General features: G+C 35.5%; 1 protein-coding gene across 8 annotated transcripts in view; it reads left to right on the forward strand.

Moving 5' to 3' along the window:
• INTS13 (integrator complex subunit 13) overlaps positions 1-15,002 on the forward strand; it is a 31,528-nt gene extending 16,526 nt beyond the window's left edge. For 4 of the 8 annotated variants that reach the window (XM_023554950.2, XM_023554939.2, XM_064284451.1 and 1 more), the window contains 11 exons: positions 677-805; positions 2,331-2,415; positions 5,139-5,228; positions 5,407-5,514; positions 7,875-8,053; positions 9,334-9,504; positions 9,781-9,935; positions 10,494-10,724; positions 11,986-12,125; positions 13,663-13,798; positions 14,653-15,002. In XM_023554950.2, the coding sequence (XP_023410718.1) occupies positions 677-805; positions 2,331-2,415; positions 5,139-5,228; positions 5,407-5,514; positions 7,875-8,053; positions 9,334-9,504; positions 9,781-9,935; positions 10,494-10,724; positions 11,986-12,125; positions 13,663-13,798; positions 14,653-14,692 (1,464 nt within the window). In that variant the 3' untranslated portion in view covers positions 14,693-15,002. The remainder of the gene's footprint in view (positions 1-676; positions 806-2,330; positions 2,416-5,138; positions 5,229-5,406; positions 5,515-7,874; positions 8,054-9,333; positions 9,505-9,780; positions 9,936-10,493; positions 10,725-11,985; positions 12,126-13,662; positions 13,799-14,652) is intronic. The other 4 variants (XM_003405699.4, XM_064284452.1, XM_064284453.1 and 1 more) reach the window with 4 other exon arrangements.
• Positions 15,003-21,922: the final 6,920 nt, after the last annotated feature.

The raw sequence follows: 21,922 nt of genomic DNA on the forward strand, positions 1-21,922 counted from the left end.
TATTTTTAAAATAATTATCTCTATTATGGTATTTTTACATGGTTGCCAGTGTTAGCTCTTTTTTGTTAATTTTTTTTCTGCCTCTTGGTAATGTGGCAATATATTGTCTTTACTTTGTAATAAAACATTTACTTACAATATTTATTGTAAGTAAAATTTTGTGTTATTTTGTTGTAACTTTTAGCTGCCTTATTTACTGATGATGAAATGAGATGTTTGTGGTTATTTCCACATTCTTTTCTAATAAGCAGTTTAATCGGCCGACTTTTGTCTTCCCCAGAAAATGAAGTATTTTTTCTGCCGTATTTCCATAAACCACTTTAAATCCATTTTGTTTAGAGATAAAATAAAAATTATATATATAAAAAGAAATTTTAAATCAAAGAATATTCCACTCTGAGTTTTAAGAGGACAGGGACTATATCTGTCTGTTTACTGCTGAGTCCCCAAATGGTTCACACAGTTTCTGCAATATAGGAAGCTCTGCTTAATATATATTTGTTTAATGAATGAATGCCTAGAATTTATTGCTAAAATAAGTATCATGGTTAATTTGTGGACCTTTTTATTTTTTCCAAATTCTAAAAGTACTTTTATGGATTGTAGTAACATATTTAGTGCTAGGTTATAATGTATTAATGTTTTGGAGTTATTTTTCTTTCATCCTTTTCTGTAGTTGTCCCCAGTTTTAACCAGCGAGGTCCATAGTGTTCGAGCAGGACGGCATCTTGCTACTAAATTGAATATTTTAGTACAGCAACATTTTGACTTGGCTTCAACTACTATTACAAATATTCCCATGAAGGTAGGTGGTTGTTTTTCCTGGTATTTTGAAGGCTCTCTGCTTTTTTAAAATATTTGTTTAACATGTATTATTTATTTTAATTCAAACTTTACCTTTTCCCCCCCATACCATATTTTCTGTTTTGCTAGCCCACCTTCAGTGTCTTTGACCAGGTCAGTAAATACTGAAAAGGACTAAGAAAGGATCACAGAACAAAATGCTGTGCTTTTCTAATAAGAACAAGCTATTTGAGCTTTTTTTTTTTTTTTTTAATGTACTCATTTTTATCAAGATATAATCTCTATCTTCAGTTATTTTTTTTCTGTGATTCATTTCCTGACAGTTGTGTTATTAGATTTCACTTACTTTGTGTACTCTAATGGGTCTTTTATTTCTTATTTTTGTTCTTGCTTACCCAGTATAAAGGTGTTTGTAACTAATAGGTTCTGACCAGGGAAAGATAGCGCATAGTTTTGTATTAGTTTATTACTCTGTAGTTGAAAAATGTAGATGTGAGTCTTATGATTTTACTAATGGATTTCCTTAGGAATCTCCTGCTGCCTGTTTATTTGCATAGTAATTATCATTACATTGTGTAGGATCAGTACTATGCCTGGCCCATAGTAAGTGTTAAAGGATTTTTTATTGAGTAGAATTGAATTGGATAATATTGATTATATCTACAAATATAAGGCAGCTACTATATCTAAAAATTCAAACTGGCTTTCTTGTATTGTCCAGTTTCATTTTTTTGCCACCACCCCATGAACAATAAATTGCATGAGAAAGATAATCTTTTTATTATTTTCCTTCTAATACCACTGGCTGGTTCTTTGGTAGAAATTGTAGGCTTACCCAGTAGAATCTTTCAGATGAAAAAGCAATTAACAAGTAAGATAGCATATATATATCATTTTATACTAACTGTAAGAAAAATACTCTGAGAGTGACAAATGCCTTGCCAGTTAACTTTGACCATATTTGTTTGCTACTGGTGTGACTCTCCCTTCAGTCTTCTCTTTTTGGTAAATATATAATGCTGAAATTCCTACTTACTGTTTAGTGAAAACAAGTTGCCATACTTGTTTATTAGTCTGTGTCTGCTATTTTATATAAATGATGTTTGCTGATTTGCTGTAGGTATTTAAAGATGCTGTTCCCTTCTTTAAACAACTATTTCACTTTCAATTTATGTAAACTAATTACATTTTGTGTAAAAAATGTTGGCAAGAGAGTGCATTTGAAGTAAAAATATCTAAAACTTCTAGATTAGTAATTTTTGTTAATTCTAACATAAAGTAAAAAATCATTAATTATTTTATTACCACTTAATAGCCAGTAATTTTTTATAGAGTTCATATTGCTGTGGAAAACTATCGCATCTTTAAATAAGTTAATTACTTAGCAGACAATCCCATTATTATTGCTAATTAATGTTGAACGTATTTGACCTCACTTTAAACAAAAAGCAGAAGGAATAATTAATAACTTTGTCATTTTGAAAGCAAACCCAAATTATTTCAACTGTTCTAAAATTTGCTTTAAGGAAGAGCAACATGCAAACACATCTGCCAATTATGATGTGGAGCTGCTTCATCACAAAGATGCACATGTAGATTTCCTGAAAAGTGGTAAGTAGGAGACATTTGAAAAAATTCTTCTGTAAGATCTAATGTATGGAAGCATATTAATAGCTCTGAGAAGTTCTGTAGTAAACAGACCTGCTCAACTTTATTAATTCAGCCTTTTCCAGCTTATCTAACAATATCACCTAGTAATGGTCCTGGAACTAGTGTTCTGTAGAATTTACTTTGGGAAAAAGTAGGCTAATGGAACAAATATTGAGAAAGATAGCCATTATAGTCATGTCATAGTTTCTCTTTTGCAAGCAAACAACCCTGGGAAAGGAAAGAGAACAGTAGCAGACCTGAAAGAGTGATAGACTTCCAACCTGCCTGGATAAAAACCAGCTGTTTTGAAATTACAGATTAGTTTTTTTCCTTCTAAAAATTATTTCAGTCAGTGGATTTCACCTTCAAAAGTGCGATTTCTGCAACTGTATTGGCATGGTTAGGGGAGAAGACTGGGGTTTTAGCTAAAGCTCAGCTGCCAGCTAGCAAACCCCCATATGTTTCTAGACTCCCTTTATGCACTTAAAAATTAAAGGTGCTGGATTAGATGAACTGTAATATTCCATCAAATCCTAAAATTAAATGAAGTTGTAAGATTTGAAGGACATTTTAAAAGCCTTTAAGTTTTGAAATTTGGCTAAATCCTTCAGACTCTTTCCTTTGTAAATTGATGTTATCAGAGAATTAAATGGTTGACTTCAATAATGTTGGGTACATGTATTCGGAAGTATAATACTATGAGCTGATCATAGTATTTGTTACATGTGTAAGGAGTCCTGGAACTAACGTAACATGAATTGCAAACAGGAAAAAAACTGTTTTAAAAATAAATGCATGTATTTATGTTTAGCAAATAAACGTAGGAAATTTTGTTTCTAAGGATATAATATGTGAAAATCGCTAGGAATCTGTACCCTAATATCAGTTTTAAAAATTGTTTAAACTTAGAAAAAAAGCTTAAAAATCTTTGTAACATAAGTTATTTTTTAAAAATAGTTGTTGATTTGACCTACAATTGTATGTATGATCCATGGACACCATGTGTAAGATGCTATGGTAGCAATAGGCACAGAGTGCTGTGGACACAGAGGGGTTGCATGTGAATATGCCTCTAAGAATTAGGCAAGCTTCCCTCAGGAGGTGATACTAGCGCTGGGTCTTGAATGAGTAGGTTTACTCTTTAGCCCAGATATCTCCCCTGAACTCCAGATCTATATAATTTATTGCCTACTTGTCATCCCTTAGATGTCTCTAAGATACTAAAACTCAACGTGTCAAATAATTTATGAGCTTTGTCTGGAACCAGTCTTCTAATGTTTCCCGTCTCAGTGAATGATCCTGTTGTTTATCCAGTTATATAGGACAGAAACCTCAGAGTCATTTTTGAAGGATCTTTCTCATTGTTCATATTAAATCCTTCATCACATTTTCTTGATTTTATATTCTAAATATCTCAGATATATCCACATCTGCATTTCCACTACCATTACCATCTCCCTAATCCAGCCTATTATTTTCTTAACTAGTATCCTACAGTAGCATCCTAAATAGTGTGTATCTATCCACTTTTGACCTACTAGCTAGAATAATTTTACAGAATGCTAATCCTGACTATGTTGCCCTTAGACTAAAACCCTACAGTGTTTTCACTTGTCCTTAGGATAAAGACAGAATTGCTTAAATGCTTCCCAAGACCCTGCATAGTCTGGTTCTTCCTTGTTTGCAGTCCCATCTCACATCCTTGCCTTCTTTCTGTGTTTCGTTCCTGTAGATGTGATAATCTTCATGCTCTTTCATGCCACCAGGATCTAGGCATCTGCCGTTTCCTTTGCATGAGTACTCTTTTCTCCACTTCTTTAGAATTTTCTACTCCTTCCTTTAGAATTCAGACCAATTTTCACTTCTCAAGGAAGCCTTCCCTGATGTCTCAGAAAAGGTTAAGTCTCTCTGTAAAAACCAAACCCAACCCAACCCGTTGCCGACGGGTCGATTCCGACTCACAGCGATCCTATAGGACAGAGTAGAGCTGCCCCATAGAATTTCCAGGGAGCGCCTGCTGGATTTGAACTGCCAGCGTTTTGGTTAGCAGCCATAGCACTTTAACCACTACACCACCAGGGTCTCCAAATCTCTCTGTGTAGGCTCTCATATCACTGTATACATCTCCCTTATAGCCTTTGTCAACTATATAGTTTTATGTTGGTTATTATTTGATTAACATTTTACCCCCCTTTATTATAAATTCCATTAAGGTAAAAATTTCTAACGGTTATATTTCCTTCCCAGATTCCTTGTTTTATATTCTAAATAAACTCATTAGGATCATGAGGATTCATTCAATTCATATAATTAATTGTGCATTTTAGATTCGTTAAGCTTTCTCTGAGTACTTAACCATGTTATTTTTATTGTTTACTAGTGGGAAATGGGAAGCAATTATAGATTCTTGAAAAGTTTTTAAGTTTTTGCTTTTGACTTTCAGCGCAGTGACTGAAATGATTAATTTAATTAATGAGAAATTCGGAGGAAGATTAAATATTTATTTTCATCATAGCTAATATCTAAACTCTCTTTGGCATTTTTCTAGGGGACTTCATAAAAAATGATGCTCTCCCGAAGTATTTTCTCTCACAGTACTTAGAGTCTTTTGGAAAGCTTCGGTAAATAATTCAAAATTTGTATTCTATTTAATAATATTATTTTTCTCTGATTTATTTTCAAAGGCGATACCCACTTAGGTGGCAGCAGTAGAGAAGGCCCATTTAAGGAGACAATAACATTAAAGTGGTGTACACCAAGGACAAATAACATTGGTAGGTATTTAAAAATAATTGAAAGAGAAAAGAGTAAATCATAAAGTTCTTTTAAGTATTGTGCAGGTATCAGTTAATTTGTTTCTTTTTGAATTTTTTCATTGTTTTAAGGGCTCAACGAGCAAAATTTTTTTTTCTTTTAAATGTGGGGATATTTCTTTATATTCTTTCAAATCAGTGTTTTCTTCTATTTCAGAGTTACACTATTGCACTGGAGCTTATCGAATTTCTCCTGTAGATGTAAATAGTAGACCTTCCTCCTGCCTTACTAATTTCCTTCTAAATGGTAACTTTCATCATTTAATGACTTTTGATTGAAATTATTACAAGTGAAATTGTTAGAATATGTGGAAATATGAACTCTTGGAGTCTGAAAAGCTATTTTCTTCAGTATAGTCTGCTTTTTCTCCTAAAACTGTTTTAAAGTTATATGCAGTCATGTGCTGCATAACATCCGTTTGGGCAACGTCTGACTGCATATATGTCTGTGGTTCCATAAGGTTATAACAGGATTCAGAAATCCTGATTAAAAACAGGACATATCGAATGTAACCAGATGTAGTGAATGCAACAGCTTCCTGCACGTGACACGCGTATCTCATGTTTACAAAGTGATTGCATTGCCAGGCATATAATGGTACACTACATATATACATATATTTTGAGTCATAATAAATGTCTTTGCTACTAGCTTATGTATGTACTGTACTTTCAATAGTTGTTTTAATGTGAACTTTTTCTACTTAAAAATACACAATTCCATATAGCTCTGCTAAGTATGTAATATGGTGTTCACACAATGTCCAAATCACATAACATCATATTTCACAGAACGTATCATGGACTTGAATCGATGCGTGACTGTAATTAGAAATATTCTTTAACAGTTTTACTTAAAAATAAGATTTAAGGTTTAAAACTAAGATGGCTTTATGTCTGATTTTTTAGTCTATTGTGTCTAAGCACATTTTATTTAATATACATGCTCCTCACTTACCAACTGTCTTATCCAACATCTTGCATTTATGACGATAGAAAAAAATCTACTATCTGAGTATTTTGTGCATTAATGAGGAGCTGAGCCAAGAAGGGGAGGAGGAGGACGAGGCTTGTGAGAGGGAGTGAGGCTGTGCAGGCCGCTGGCGGTTTGTATTACTTAGATGGGACGGGGAGCTGGCCTGGGCCTGTGGTAAGTGCAGCGTGTGCAGACAACACACAGGAAGCAGGGGTGGCTGGCTCGTGAGGAGGCAGCGGGATCCTGGGTTGCAGGAGTTGGGTGGGGGGCTTGGAAGTCTCTTGTTCCAAAGAGGCCTCTCTGCTACCTTGGCAGCCTTTGCTGGGCCCACACCCACCTGCCCACAGGCCTGGGAGCTGCCTGCCACCGAGGCCCATCTCCAGGTCCTGTGGGGCGGGAAGGTGGAGAGGTGAGGCATGGGGGTCTGTGGAGGCCTGGAGCTCGATCAGGTGGTGGTGAGCCCCTGTTGCTTTAGATGAGGTAGGCAACCCCTAACCATCACCACCACCCCCCCCAGCCCCTGCAGGCCTGGCCATGGTGGGGAAGCGGGGCCTGCCATGCCACGTGCATTTGGAGATGTGCCAGGGGTGCCTGATGGGCAGTGAGCAACCCGAGGGGACACTGGCACCAAAGGTAGGGCATGACCCTGACTCTCCTGTAGTGCCGGTTTTCACATAACGACCTGGTCTTTGGGGCCTATCCGTGTTGATAATTGATGAGTGGGTATATATTTTTTAATGTTTTTATTTTAAAAATTTGATCTTTAGAGTTTAATTTTTTTTTTTTTAAGATAAAATGATACAGAACTATTTATCTTGGCCTATCAAATTTTATGAATCAACTTGACAGCAACTGGAAAAACTGGAATTGAATTTTAAATTGCAGTGTACTTATTTCTCTTTCAAGACTGTATTCTAGATAAACATTGTATTTTTAATATTACACCATGTCATTATTATATATGACTTTAATTCTGTAGTTTCCTTGTGTGAGAAATTTTTTAAAAAATCAAAATTACTGGGTTCTGTCTACTAAATCTAAATTCTTCAAGCTTTCTTGGTGATACTTGTGATCAGCTAGGGTTTAGAACCACTGTAAAGAGTCTGTCTGCCTTTATCATAAGGTTAATTTCATTGTTAAGTACAATTTTGATTACCAGATAACTATGGAATCCAGCTTAAACAATGTTTGGACATGTGAAATAGAAAGTAGTTAGGATAAAAGTGGTAATGAGGGAGCATTGTTGAAGTCAATAAACTGTCTTTTTTCCAAATGTTTTGTAGTATTGCTAATTTCAGGGTTACCCAGCAGTTGTCTTACTTTCCTTTTTGTTGCCCAGGAGAAAAATTTTGTATGAATTTGTAACTGAATAGCAATATAACCAAACATATAGTACCAGAGACCACTATACTTGTTTTGGAAAACTATCTATATAACTACGGAAGTTTGGAGTAACCAAGAGATAGCCAAGGCTGGAATTCAGATTTTTAGGAATTGAAAAGTAAATACACTAAACTAGCAGTGTTCGTTAAAATATGGTGATCAAATGGGAAATCTAGACATAAATATTAAGGGGTAAGTTAGAGCCCATTTGAATTTCATTATTGATAGAATAATCTTACTTTTGACAGGTCGTTCTGTTTTATTGGAACAACCACGCAAGTCAGGTTCCAAAGTCATTAGTCATATGCTTAGTAGCCACGGAGGAGAGATTTTTCTGCACGTCCTTAGCAGTTCTCGATCCATTCTAGAAGATCCTCCTTCAATTAGTGAAGGGTGTGGAGGAAGAGTTACAGACTACCGGATTACAGTAAGGCTCTAATACCTATAAATTTTATGTCTTGAGTTGATGAGTCATTCAGCACATAGTTATTGAGTGTCTATCATATGCTAGGATCTGTGTCAAAAAGACGTTTGAAAGAAGTTGACTGTTACTTTAATTAGATGAATATCCTGCAATACTTGCTCAAAAAATCTATCACTATGTAGTTTTCCCTATGTATTCAGTGTATTCTGAGAAATATGTGATGGTACTGACAACAGAAAATGTAGAAAGGAAAGGAAATGGACTTGAACTAATTAGGTGAAATTTAATTTCTAGTACCTTAAATGATACGCACAAACATTTGAATATTTGTATTGCTGCTACTTTGAAATAACACCATTAACTTTTGTATTATTGGGAGAGGAATGGACCAACATACAAGGAATTATATTTCTTTTTGGGAGAAATTATATTTTCTGATTTTAATTATTTATTCCTGTTTCCTTCTTCATATTGAAAACCCTGGGAGTGTAGTGGTTAAGAGCTACGGCTACTAACCGAAAGGTCAGCGGTCTGAATCCACCAGGTGCTCCTTGGAAACTCCATGGGGGCAGTTCTGCTCTGTCCTGTAGGGTTGCTATGAGTTGGAATCAACTCTGTGGCAATGGGTTTGGTTTTTGGTTTTTCTTTCATATTTGGCTTTTCATCACTGTCTACTTTTTAAAGAGGTTGTGAAAATTAAATGCGATAATGTATATAAATATACTTTGTAAACCACAGTGTTATGTACTGTAAGTAATTGCTTTTGATTAGGCTTTTTTTTTCTTGGATAACATTTTTTTTTGATAAGGAAAATGCTAGTAAGTATTCATTGTAGAAAATGTAGAGAATACAGATATTTTTAAAAACTTACCTGTAATTCCATCCTAGAAAGATAAACAGTGTTAACATTTTGATATTATATCAATGTAGTTTTTAAGCAAGCAAATTGGTCTTCTAATATGATTAACTCATTCTTGTTTCTGTAGATGATAGAAAAGAGTTAAATTATAGACAGGAAGAAAGATGAGTGCTCCTTGGTTTTTAAAAAGAGGAAATACCAGGAATGCAATTCTGTTTGAGGCTTTCTTCTCCAGTGTGTAAAGGCTGATAGGTTTCATGTTCAAAAGGACAAAAAAAGTAGTGGTGGAAAGGAGAGCTGTTAGAGAAAATGCTATGCTACACACCACAGGACAGAAGCCATCAGGGAGATAGGCTTTTACATGTAAGCCATACTGAAACATTGGAAAATAGTTTCTAATTATTTCTTATTTGGTTATCATTAGGATTTTGGTGAATTTATGAGGGAAAACAGATTAACTCCTTTTCTAGACCCCAGATATAAAATCGATGGAAGTCTTGAGATCCCTTTGGAGCGAGCAAAAGATCAGTTAGAAAAACACACCCGTTACTGGCCTATGATTATCTCACAAACCACCATTTTCAACATGCAAGCGGTAAGTGGTTAAGTAGTTTCAACTTTTCTCCTAGGTTAGCTATATGTTATTTATAGAAACAAGTTAGAAAACACGTAATTTATATGGTTTTTCAAGCAAAGAATGAAATTTGTTTGCTACAGGTAGAGAATTAGTAATTGAAAACTGAAGTGGTGGTTATAGATTCCCTCGCCATGATAGCTTTAAAATCAGTTGAAATTTTATCTAGGCGCTTTGCTATTTGGTACTTTGTGCGTTTCAAGACAGATTTTTTTTTCTTTCTAAAAAATCTAATAGGTTGTTCCATTGGCCAGTGTTATTGTGAAAGAATCTTTGACAGAAGAGGATGTGTTAAACTGTCAAAAAACAATATACAACTTAGTTGACATGGAAAGAAAAAATGATCCTCTGCCTATTTCCACAGTTGGTACAAGAGGAAAAGGCCCTAAAAGGTAGTTTTTTTTCCTCTCACTTTGACACATCACATTTACTTATTATATATTGTTTTTTGGAAACCCTGGTAGCATAGTGGTTAAGTGCTATGGCTGCTAACCAAAGGGTCGGCAGTTCGAATCCTCCAGGTGCTCCTTGGAAACTCCATGGGGCAGTTCTACCCTGTCCTGTAGGGTCGCTATGAGTCGGAATCGACTTGATGGCACTGGGTTTGGTTTTCGGGTTTTATATTGTTTTTAAACTATCTTCATTGGTAAATTATGTGTTTGGTGTGTATGTATATATGTATACACATGACCAAGATGAAATAATATAGCCTAGCAGAATTGGGTACATCTTAACTTAGAATTCCACCATTAACTACCCAGTACCCTATGGAGTGTACTTCTACTCTGAAATACATGGGGTCGCCATGAGTCTGAATCGACTCAATGGAAATGGGTTTAAGAGAAAAGAAGAATGTGTTTATTATTTCCTTTTACTTTATCAGTAGCAACTGGTAATATTACTTACAGTGTTTCTAAGAAAAACGTCAATTTTAATCTTCTTTACTGTAGAGATGAACAATACCGCATCATGTGGAATGAATTAGAAACTCTTGTCAGAGCCCATATTAACAACTCAGAGAAACATCAAAGAGTCTTGGAATGTCTGATGGCATGTAGGAGCAAACCCCCAGAAGAAGAGGAGCGAAAGAAACGAGGAAGAAAGAGGGAGGACAAAGAGGACAAGTCAGAGAAGGCAGTGAAAGATTATGAACAGGAAAAGTCCTGGCAAGATTCAGAGAGGTGATTTCTGGCATTAATATAGCCCTGTGGTGCCTTCTGGCATACTTCATTCTGCAGATAGCATGTTTGAACGTTCAAACCTCATTTAATAGTAGTTCATGTAATATGTGTTTATTTCATTTTATAACAGTGTGGTTTTATTCTTAAAATCTGGAAGATCTCTTGAACTAGAGGTATGATTTTTTTTTTAATGTTAGAGGCAAATATAGTGTTAATTTTCCCTAATTAACTTCTGAAAATCATAATGCATAATGCTTGGTATCAGTATTTACTTGCCGTATTATGATCTTCAGAGACATAGTTTTATTTATTTGTTCAGTGAATATTTAGTCAATGCCTGTGATGGGCCAAACGTTTGGCATAAAATCCTGCCCTGAAAGAACACAGTGTTGTGGTAGAGACAGGCCAGTGAGTCAGTGATTACACCTGAGTGTGGAAGGTGCTATTATAAAAACAGGCACAGGATGCGCTTGAGAACGTAAAGGAAGGGCATACAGCCCTAATTCTGAAAACGTTCCTCAGTAGTACACTTTTTTTCCTTAGTGAGTTAAATAGTGATGTCAAGGTTAGATTTGGAAAAATGTAACAAAACTAATAAAGCTTTATAAATAAAAGTGTCTTCTATCTTCCACCTTCTTGCCAAAAATCAAGCACAAAGAATCGGATAAATATGGCAATGTAGCGAATCCCTTAAAAACAAAACAGAACTTTTTATTCTCATTTAGATCCCTCTGATCTTCAAGCATGTCCCTGTGTAGTTTGAAAATGCTTCTATTCCCTGGTGAAACTCAAAATAAGGTTGGAGTTATGTTGCTAACTTGTGGAATGAAAATATATTTCCACAGTATGCAGATTAGAGAATGAATGACAGCAAATTCCTTAATCTTATTTGTAATTTGAAATAAGGTTTTGTCTGTGTTTAAAAATTAAAATTGTGAAGTGTTTTCCTAATGTAATATTTTTTTCTTGAACTTTTTAATTTTTGCTTCTTAAGCTTTCCTCTATTTTTAAAAAATATTTTACAGCTAACTATATTACTGAATTACTACATTAATATTAAGGGAAAAGGAAATGTATTAATTCATTAAGTTTTCTTTCCTGATTTTAGATTGAGATTTAGCTTCTGATTAGTCCTTACATTTAGCCACGAGGCTTACTTTGTGAAAGTAAAAACTGCTATGCAAAGTCTAAACTAAACTGTTGAACCATTTAGACTACTAAAAATTTAAACTTTAAATTTCACTTTTCGTCCCTCTGAAAGATTAAAAGGAATTTTAGAACGTGGAAAGGAAGAATTGGCTGAAACTGAGATAATAAAAGATTCACCTGATTCCCCAGAACCTCCAAACAAAAAGCCCCTTGTTGAAGTAGATGAAACACCACCAGTGGAAAAGTCAAAAGGTGAGGTAGACCTGTGGGAATTGTGTTGGTACAGAGTTTTCCAGTTAGCTTTGTTTTGTACAGTGTTATTGTTGTTGTGTATATGAACAAGAGATCTAACTGCTGTTTATACTAACTGTGCTGTTATGATGCTGTTTATGAGAATCTTTGTTTACAGCCTTGGAAAATACAGGCAGCAAATATATTTGTCAGCATTGAAGGAAAGGTAGTGTCATAATTCCTTGGAAAATACAGGCAGCAAATATATTTGTCAGCATTGAAGGAAAGGTAGTGTCATAATTCATTTATGAAGCCTTTGGAAAACAGCACATTTACAATGAAGTGAGATTAAAAAAATGTAATTATGTGAACTTGAATCTTTTCATTTTCCTGACACTATAATAAATGTTGGATAGTTGAAGACAAAATCTTTTCCCTAAACTCCTACTGAACCTAGGAAAGGATCAGATAGCATTCATTTATTGATAAATTAAAATATATTGTGAATAAATTTGAGTGAAGATATTATTATACACAATATTTTCATTGTAAAGCCTTTTATTTCTCATGGCAGGCTGAAAGGTTTAATTTCCTCTTGAAGGAATTCTAGGCATCAAAGATAAGATTTTGGGTTTGAAATTATTCTAAAAATAAGGCCTTATTTATCTTGAAGGTAAAGTAGATTTTGTCCTTTTTGGATGAATGGGAAATGGCATGCCAAAGGACCTGATGTCTTGCCTCTAAGGGAGATACCTTGCCTTCCCTAAGGCTGTAAGATCTCAGGGTTGGTCAGATTTCAGTTGCTGTGGTTCATCCTAAGGAGGAGTAGGCTTATTTGCTTTTTGTGTTGTTGTATATAGGAGTCCCCGGGTGGTGCAGATAGTTAAGTGCTTGGCTACTAACCAAAGGGCTCTTGGTTCGAATCCACGCAGATGCACCTCAGAAGAAAGGCTTGGTGATCTACTTCCAAAAAACCAGCCCTTGCAATTGCTGGGAAGCACAGTTCTACTCTGACACACATGGGTCACCATGAGTCGAATTGACACAACAGCAGCTGGTTTGGTTCTGGGGGACTAAAAAGAAGATCTTGTGTCTCCAAGAAGAGAAAATAAGTCACATACAAAGGATTAGGATTCAGATTCGTTAGACTTCTCGAAAGCACTGCTGGAAGCTATAGGGCAACGAAAAATGTCATAGAAATATGGAGAAATATTATTTTTTAATCATAGAATTCCATACCCAGAGAAATGATCAATCTAGAGCTAAGGTAAAATAAAGGCATTTCTAGATATGTCAGGTCTTAAACATCTTCATTTCAGTATCCTGTCTCAGGAAGGTACTAGCAAATTTGTTTCATTAAATTCATATATTTTCATGTAATAAATTATTCACCTCTTTACTAAAGAGTTAAAGAGGTTTTCTTCCCAGAGTAGAATAAAAGGAGATGATATTACCTGTATTTTATAATGAACAATCTAAGATGAATTTGTCAAATTCGTAGATTTAAAAGTAATAAATTATTCTTTTTTCCCCGCCCCCCTTTCAAATAAAACACCAGGGCCAGTGTCCTTGTTATCCTTGTGGAGTAATAGAATTAATACTGCCAATTCCAGAAAACATCAGGAGTTTGCTGGACGTTTGAACTCTGTTAATAACAGAGCTGAATTATACCAACATCTTAAAGAGGAAAATGGGTTTGTATTATTTATTGTAGAAATTGGTTTCGTTTAATTGCCCTATGGAACTGTAATAAACACAGGTTTTTTGTTGTCTTCAGCAATTTTTTATTAACGACACTGTAATAGACTATTAATGTGAAAATTATAGGTAAGAGCTCTTTTCATTATTTTAACTATGTTTTACCTCAATTTTGTTGAGCTAAAGTGATGTTATTTTTAAAGAGAAAAAAATTAATTTCTTTGATTCTTGGTACTTGTGGAAGGCCTAATCATATTGATTATAATCCTGAAAGTATTTACTCCTTATATCACTTTTTTCAAAACTCAGTAATCTTCATAGAGGGAAAAATCATAGAAAAAACTTACTACGCAATACTAAATATGTATAAAATAACAGGGAAATATTTTCCTATCAAGTAATCCAGTACTAGGAATGTTGATTTTAACTGAATAAATCTTGGGTCTGATTATCTTAATCTGTTTTTCTTAGAAGAAACCCTCTTAAAATTTTATTGGTAAAGGGGTTTCTTTAATGGAAAAGGAAATAAATCCTTCACTAAATGGTGGATTTTTTTAGTTTTGTTTGGAGAGGGAAGATGGTATAGTGAGAAGAACAGTGGTTTTTGAAACATAATGTTGGGAAAGTCAGTCTCTCTAGGCCTCGATTTTTGCTTATCTGCAAAATGAGGAAGTTGGACTAACTAGAATAACCCTGACTTTAGTCCTTTTCTAGTGCTGAAGTTCTTCCGTTCTATGACTATGTTGGATTTTAATTTTCATGTGAAAGATAGTTAAAGAGAAAGCATTGATAAGTTAGTGAAAGATTTATTTTACAAACTCTCTTTTTTTTCCCACCTTCTATTTTTCAGGATGGAGACAACAGAAAATGGAAAAGCCAGCCGGCAGTGAAAAGTGACCTGAGGAACTAGATTAACATATTGCTTAAATATTTTGCGCAGAATTTGATATAAGTACTTTTACAGCAAGATTGTATAGTTATGTTACCTGGACTGGTTTTTACATTTTTAAAAATTTCAACTAGATCTTTTTTGTACTAATTGTAAAATTGGCACACATGTCAAAAATACACATTTTAGAGTTGTTCTCCCAAATTAGACAAACTTATTTTAGGTAAAAGATGTTCCCTCTGAAAATGTTTTTTAAAAAAATTCTATAGGCTTCTCTTTGCCAAATAAAACTGTTAATCTGAAATGCAAAATATTGGAGTATTACTTTAGAAAAAATGTATTTATTTAATAACTGGCAATAGCAGTTAGAAATTTTTTCAATTTTTTTTGGAATTTAGGTGAGATTTGCAGTATTTTGATATAAAATCTTGTGTATTAATCTGCGTAGACAGTTTTTTTAAAAAATAATGTTTTCATTTATTTTGTATTTTTTAAAAATTATTTTGCTCATGTGTTTTGTCCACTTAAAAGCAGAGTTTTCAGGTAGTTGGTGTAAGTTTATATTTACCAGTATTGGGTAATGTTACAGTTTCTTTTCTGTTAAACATTTACCATCCGTTGACTTTTCATACAGAAAGAGAAACAAAGGAGATGGCTTCATAGACTTGGAAGCAAAGAACGCTCCTAGGTTATTTGTTTTTATCGCTGAATAGAACCTTGGTCTCCTTGTCTCAGAAATGCCATGGCTGTATGGTGTGTGCTTGGTGAGCCTTCTTCCCCTCTTCTTTATTTGGAAGCTGGTAACATGTTGCAAGAAACATGTTATTTCAATGGTAAATTGTCATTCCAGACTTTTTTTTATAGAGTTTGTTAGAGGAGGGGAAAAGCTCTTCGCTTATATAGAGAGGTTTAATTTGGGGATTTTATGTATTCTATATGAAAAATAAACAAGCCAGTGTTTAAACAAGGGTTCAGCAGACTCCCTCGCCAACCCAGTGAAATTTACATTGCTGTTGTCTCCTTTATCAACGCCTGTCCCATTTTCAGCCCTTGGATCTGCTTTGTCCCCTAAGAAAGGGCCATTTTGTATTCTTTAGCACTAAGTTGAGGTATATGCTTACACAAATCACACACAAACAGGACCAGGCTTAATCAGGACCTTAGACTTGAAAGATGTAAGGAGTTGTAACCCAATATTTAGTTATTAGATCATTTTTACTACCGATTGCTCTTGAGCCCAGTTTTCAGCTTGTGCCCAGTTGGGGTCTCTAGTTTATTCCTTGGTCCAAAATTCTTTCCTTTGCAATCCATCTTTAAAGACTGGGATCCTGTTTTACTCTCCTCAGTTCATGCTTTTCCTTTTCTAAGGTCATCTACTTGTGGACAGTCTTATCTCCTTTTAAGTCTCCATTTTTAGGTACTAACTGTTCATGGATTCCTATTTCTATGGCTTACCGCTGGGGGAGTATTTCTGTGGCTGCGTTTTGAACCACCATATGCTAGTAGCTTGTCTGTTTTATTCCATTTTGTTGGTTGCTAGACTCTCCAGCTGACTCATTCTGTCTGCTTAACTAGACGCCTTTTGAGCACTTGCAAGTGAGTCCCCATCCCTTCCTCCTGCAGGAGTTAGACTGTGCTTGACCTTATAACGAGATACAAATCACAACCTTTTGGTGAAGCGGTAGTTTTAGGACACAAATAGAAGAATGACTGTCAATTGTTCGCTTCATTAAAACAAGGTCCATAATGAGATTGGATAAACATTTTTTTTATCATGTCAAGAGAAGTGGATAAAACTTCAGTTGAAAAAAATTTTTATTTTCCATTAGTATGAATAATAGCCACCATAAGGCTAATTTCCAAAATGTGAAGGTAACTCATATCCCCACTTCCCTGCTTTATCATTCTGACACCAGCCACCCACTTGGCACTTTTTCTCTCTGATCCTAACCACCAAGAATTGGGTCTGCACAAGTTAGGACTGTGTCCTTCTAGCCCCTGCCAAATAGACAAATGCCAGCCTCTCTACTGGTTCTCACTGCCCCCAGTGTGTTCAGTAATTCTCTAGAAGACTCATAGAACTCATGGAAACTATTACCTGTACTTACTGTTAGCTAATTATTATAACCAGAAAGGATACAAGCATAGACACACAGCAGGTAAGGTCTGGGAGAGTTCTGGGCACCAGGAGGCTTCCATTGTCCCATGTCGCACCCTTTGTGGTGCGTGGATGTTCTCTCTAATCCATGAGGCCTCAAAAGAGAGGGCTGCAAGGTTCCAGTCCCCTAGTCATTGGCACCTCAGTGAATATGCATGGTTTGGGCCTTAATGTGTAGTTATGATCGATCCAGTTAATAAATATCCATGATTCATTAGGTGCCCTTCCCTTTGTGAAGCTAGTTCTCCAGGTATGGGACCTGTGAAGCCCCTACTTGACTGGTATTTTGGAATATAACATCTTAATTGCTTAAGCTATTTTCAGAAACCAGACAGAGCCAAAGGGTCAAACAAAGTTCTTTGTCCAGCACCATCCACATTGAAATCTAAGCTTAAGTTCAGACTTAATGATTGTAGGAATCAAAGTTACCCTAAAGAGAGCAGATGTACTTTCATTATAATATTCTACTGATCAAAAGCAGTTTTCTTTTTGTAATCGTAAGACAAAATTTTCACAACCCTGTTACATGTTTGATAAGCTATTACAGTTATAAATGCTGTGAAATTTTACTCAAATTGCAGTGTATTTGAATATTGTTCAAAGTCACCATATGGATACATGCAACCATCGTTACAACTTAATGTATAGAGTTATTAATATATAGAGGTCTCAAATGGTTTATGCTCAACTACAAACCTGAAAATTGGTGGTTCGAACCTACCCAGTGGCTGCAGATAAAAGGTCTGGCAATCTGTTTCCATAAAGATTATAGCCAAGAAAGCAGTTTTATAACACATGGAGTCACCATGAGTCAGAATCAACTCTACATCAACAGGCCTGGTTTGGTTTTTTTGTTTATTAATATACAGATTTATTAACATTGATGTTTCATGTAAGTATTGAAAGCCAGTATGCACAGTATGTAGCTAAGTTTTAGAGCAGCGCCGTCAGTTGTTTGAATTCTTGAATACTGTGCTTGTATTTCTGCTCAGGATTGTTTTATGAAGCACTGAGTTATTAACATGGTTATTTCTGGCAGATTTCAATTAAAGTTACCAGTATAATTGCACAAATGTAGAGAACAAAATCATCCAGATGCTAATTTTGTCATGGTGCTACTGCTAATGTGAGCAAATCTAGAAATTTCCATGTTATTTTTAAAAGTTTGAAGCATTAGACTTAATTTAGGAAAGCACAGGTCTGGATTTATACTTAACCAAGATTGTTCCGTAATTAAAATGAACATAAGATTGAACTGTATGAAATCACTATTTTCGTATGCAAAAAAAGGAATATTGGCTATTTCATATGGTTCAACCTGTACATTTGTCTGTATACCCTGAATATTCAGTAGAAACTGTAAATTTACAGCTTATATGTATTGAAACAAGTTCCTTCTAGTGAAAGATGCACACTTAATTTAGTCTCTGATTAGAAATTTTTATATTTATAAAATTTTAAATTCTGTGGTTGTTTTGAATCAATTGATCATGTGAAGATCCAAAGTAGAAAAGGCGACGTTGAGTTAAAAGGCCTGTCGAATTTCTTTCTTAGTAAATGGTGGGGTAATAAACAATAAACTGTTTAGATTAGAACATTAAAAGAAGAGAAAATGTCCTGTCTTAAAATAGATATCACATTAAATTTCTGTACTTATCAAGGACAGTCCTTAGGGATTATGCTTAAAGGGATAGAAGAGAAGGAAAAACCAAGGTCAGGAATAAAGAAGTGCTACAGGAGTTGTGGAGCCGTGGTAGGATAGTGGTTAAGTGCTCGGCTGGTAACCAAAATGTGAGTGGTTCAAACCCACTCTGGGAGAAAGGTGTGGCAGTCAGCTTCCATAAAGATTAAGACCGTGGAAACCCTATGGGGCAGTTCTACTCTGTCCCATAGGGTGCTACGAGCTGGAATTGACTTGACTGCAGTGGGTTTAGGGTTTGGTATGGGAGTTGTAGAGATGTTCCAAAGCCTGAAGACTTTGATAAGGTCTTTGGATATGCCAAGTGAGAAGCTGGCAATTACTTACAAAAAGCCATTTCCATGGCATGATGGAAGTAAAAACTAACTTACAGCAATTAAAATGTAACTTGAGTGATGTTAAAAGCATGTGAGTGTGGTCAGCTGTTTCAGAAGTGGAATAGCAAAGAAGAGTCTTCGCCTGTTAACGGTAGCTTGATAGGAGAGCAGAATACAGAGAGGCTTGTTTGCTGTTTTTTCAGTCTTTTTTTTAGATTAGTGTGATGGCCTAGTTTGTAAGCTAAAGGTAAAGAATATGGTGGAAAGGTAGAAATTCAGTAATTCTTTGTCCATACATCGTAGAAAAGTAGCCTATTGCAATGTTAATTATTGTTAAATTATTCATGCCTTTATGCTGAAGACTATAATGGGTAATTTGAACTGGGATTTTATAGCATTTTTCACATTTGAAAATGCTGTTGCCAATAGTGGAATTACCGTAATAGATGAGTCATTACATGATTGGTCTTGGTGGTGGTGGCCTGGGTGACATAAATTCGTAAGTGACCATCCAGGCATCCAAGGGGAAATAAGTGATTAGAATTAATTGCTTATTTTTTGAGTGTTAGACACAGTGGTGGTTTATTTTACTTAATTTCTAGATCATTAGTTCTGTTTCTCATACAGTTGTTGATGCATTGGGGTTTTTGATAATATTACTTTTCACCTGGCTAATGAGATCCATTTCATAATGGAATATGAGTTGGTGTTTTAGAGTTTGGAAGAATGGCTATTCTAGTTTCTATGGCAGGAATCAGGTTTTCTCTGTAAGGTTGATGTTGAGAAGATGGTGGTACTCCTCTCCATAAGTGAAGTGAAGGTGGGACATCATACTCCAGGATGGGTGGCTTTCGGGGCCTTAGCACATCCATTTCTTGGTCAGTATGACTTATTAAGGTTCTCCCTTCGAACACCAGGGACTGAGGAACAAGAAAAGCCTTATAGTTCTTACAGCAATGGTAAGCTACAGTCACTGTTGTTCCCACAATCAGTGTACAAATGCTTACCAAGAAAGCCAGAAGAACATTTCCAATCCAAGGGCTGTTGTCTATGCTGGAAGAGGCTAGAATGCTGCTTTCAATTAACAAACAACTCATTGTCTGGCTCCACGGTAAGACAGATTCCACTGTATGTGATGTTCTCAATTGTGCTAATTTTGTATTCTGGTAACATTGCATATGCAAAGTTTGGATGGACATTTCCATCAGGCCTCCTTAGTTTAAACATTACTTCCTGAATTTTTTTATTAGGACACCATTTCAGGGAACTGCCATTAACTAAACATAATGCTCTATTATACCAGGATATAATAGTAGACCCTGGTCTCAGGGTAACTAATACAATCTGCTCAGGGTTACTGGAGTTTAGGTAGCTAGTAAGTTTAGCAAAAAATAAGCCAATTCTCTCTCTTTTATAAATGAGTAGAAACCGTTTTTTGTGCGCAGAGTGTAAGTATGGCAGGGAGTACTTCTGGGCAGCTTGAGTTCAATGGTCAAAAGCATTTGAGCTGCCAGGCCCCCAGAATCGGTGGCACAAAGAGTAAATTCCTGAGGGGAATATTGGAAATCCAGGTCTAGGGGATATCCATATAGTATTTGATGAGTCACATTAAATTGCAGCCAGCTTTCTGGCCCTGAAGGAGATTCATTTACTGATTTTATTTCAAGTGTCGAGTAGAGTTGCCGTCTTCCTGATCATAAAACGTGTCAGGAGGGATTGGGAAATTAAATCTGTGCCCGATAGTTGCTGTTATTAATTGAATTGGATTAACAACTGTTGGAAATGTGTTGGATTGACCTAGAAGGAACAAACAAGAAACAAATTTCAACAAATAGCACTATTTAAGTACTTAAAGTTGATGATTGACTTGATTCCCCTCTTTTCACTTTTTGACATGGCATGTTTAGGAGGATGGGAAAGCATCTACCATCAATAGATCTTTGTAGTAGGCCTTCCTGTATTTGTGTACCACGTAAGTAGCTCCAAAGAAGAGTGAAAGGGACTAACTGCTGTCATTTCTGTTTTTACCCTTTCATTTGGGGGGACTTCCATCTATTCCAGGGTCAGGTTAATTCAAGTCCCATTTGTCCTTCCCTTTTCTCTCACTCCTCCTCTTCCCTCTTGCCCCTTTTTCATCTTCCCTCTCATCCTCAACTGGTAGATTTTGCATTACAACCTTGATGGTGCTTCTACATATTCATGGAGTTTGTTAGTTTCCAAGTTTCCTAATTCTTTCAGCCTTAAATTAGTTTGGAAGAGGATCTTGAAATTAGCTTACTAATAGTACAATCAAGTCTAGGTCACAGGACTTCAGAAAAATGTTTTGCCAATAGGCCAAAATTCCTAAACTGTGTGTGTGTGTGTGTGTTTGTGAAATTAAAAGCTCAGGAAATTTTTTACAGCTCAGGACGTAGAAATTGTATGATTGAACAGAGACATACTAATGAATTAGTGCCCTAATTTCATTTAACACATTTAAGTCTCAAAGAAGCTAGAAAACAATTCAAGCTCTGCATAGATATGGTTTCGTGTTGAGGGCTGATTATCACACAAATGAGGCTATAATGTGATATAAATGATGTGATGTAACAAAGGCAGATGGCTTTAGAAATTGTGGGTAGCACCAAGATGGAAAGAAGAGGAGTACCATGCTACTGAAAAACCCAGTGAACCCAGAAGACAGATGGGACAATCACTAGATGAACACAAAGACTAAAGCGAGATCTCAGCACTGTTCCGTATTTCACTGGATTGATTAGCAATATATGTTCTAACTACTGGGGAGATAAGTTTTTACCAAATTTCAAACAGGCTAAAGTTTCATCAGCCTCACCATTCTTGGTAATAGAATTGCTTACCTGAGTGTGGCATGTCCTCAGATTTCTGAGATTCAGAATGGAGAGCACATATTATCAGAATCTTTGTTGCTTGAAGCAATTCATAATTAGTAAAAGGCAAACTGGTTGTACCTTGTCTAAATAAGGTTCCTGGCAGCTCTGTAGTGAATTCAGATGAAATGGGGGAACATTAGAAGCTTAACAATTCATACATAGGAAA

The sequence above is a fragment of the Loxodonta africana genome, chromosome 4, assembly GCF_030014295.1.
Source record: "Loxodonta africana isolate mLoxAfr1 chromosome 4, mLoxAfr1.hap2, whole genome shotgun sequence".
In the NCBI taxonomy this organism is placed as follows: domain Eukaryota; kingdom Metazoa; phylum Chordata; class Mammalia; order Proboscidea; family Elephantidae; genus Loxodonta; species Loxodonta africana.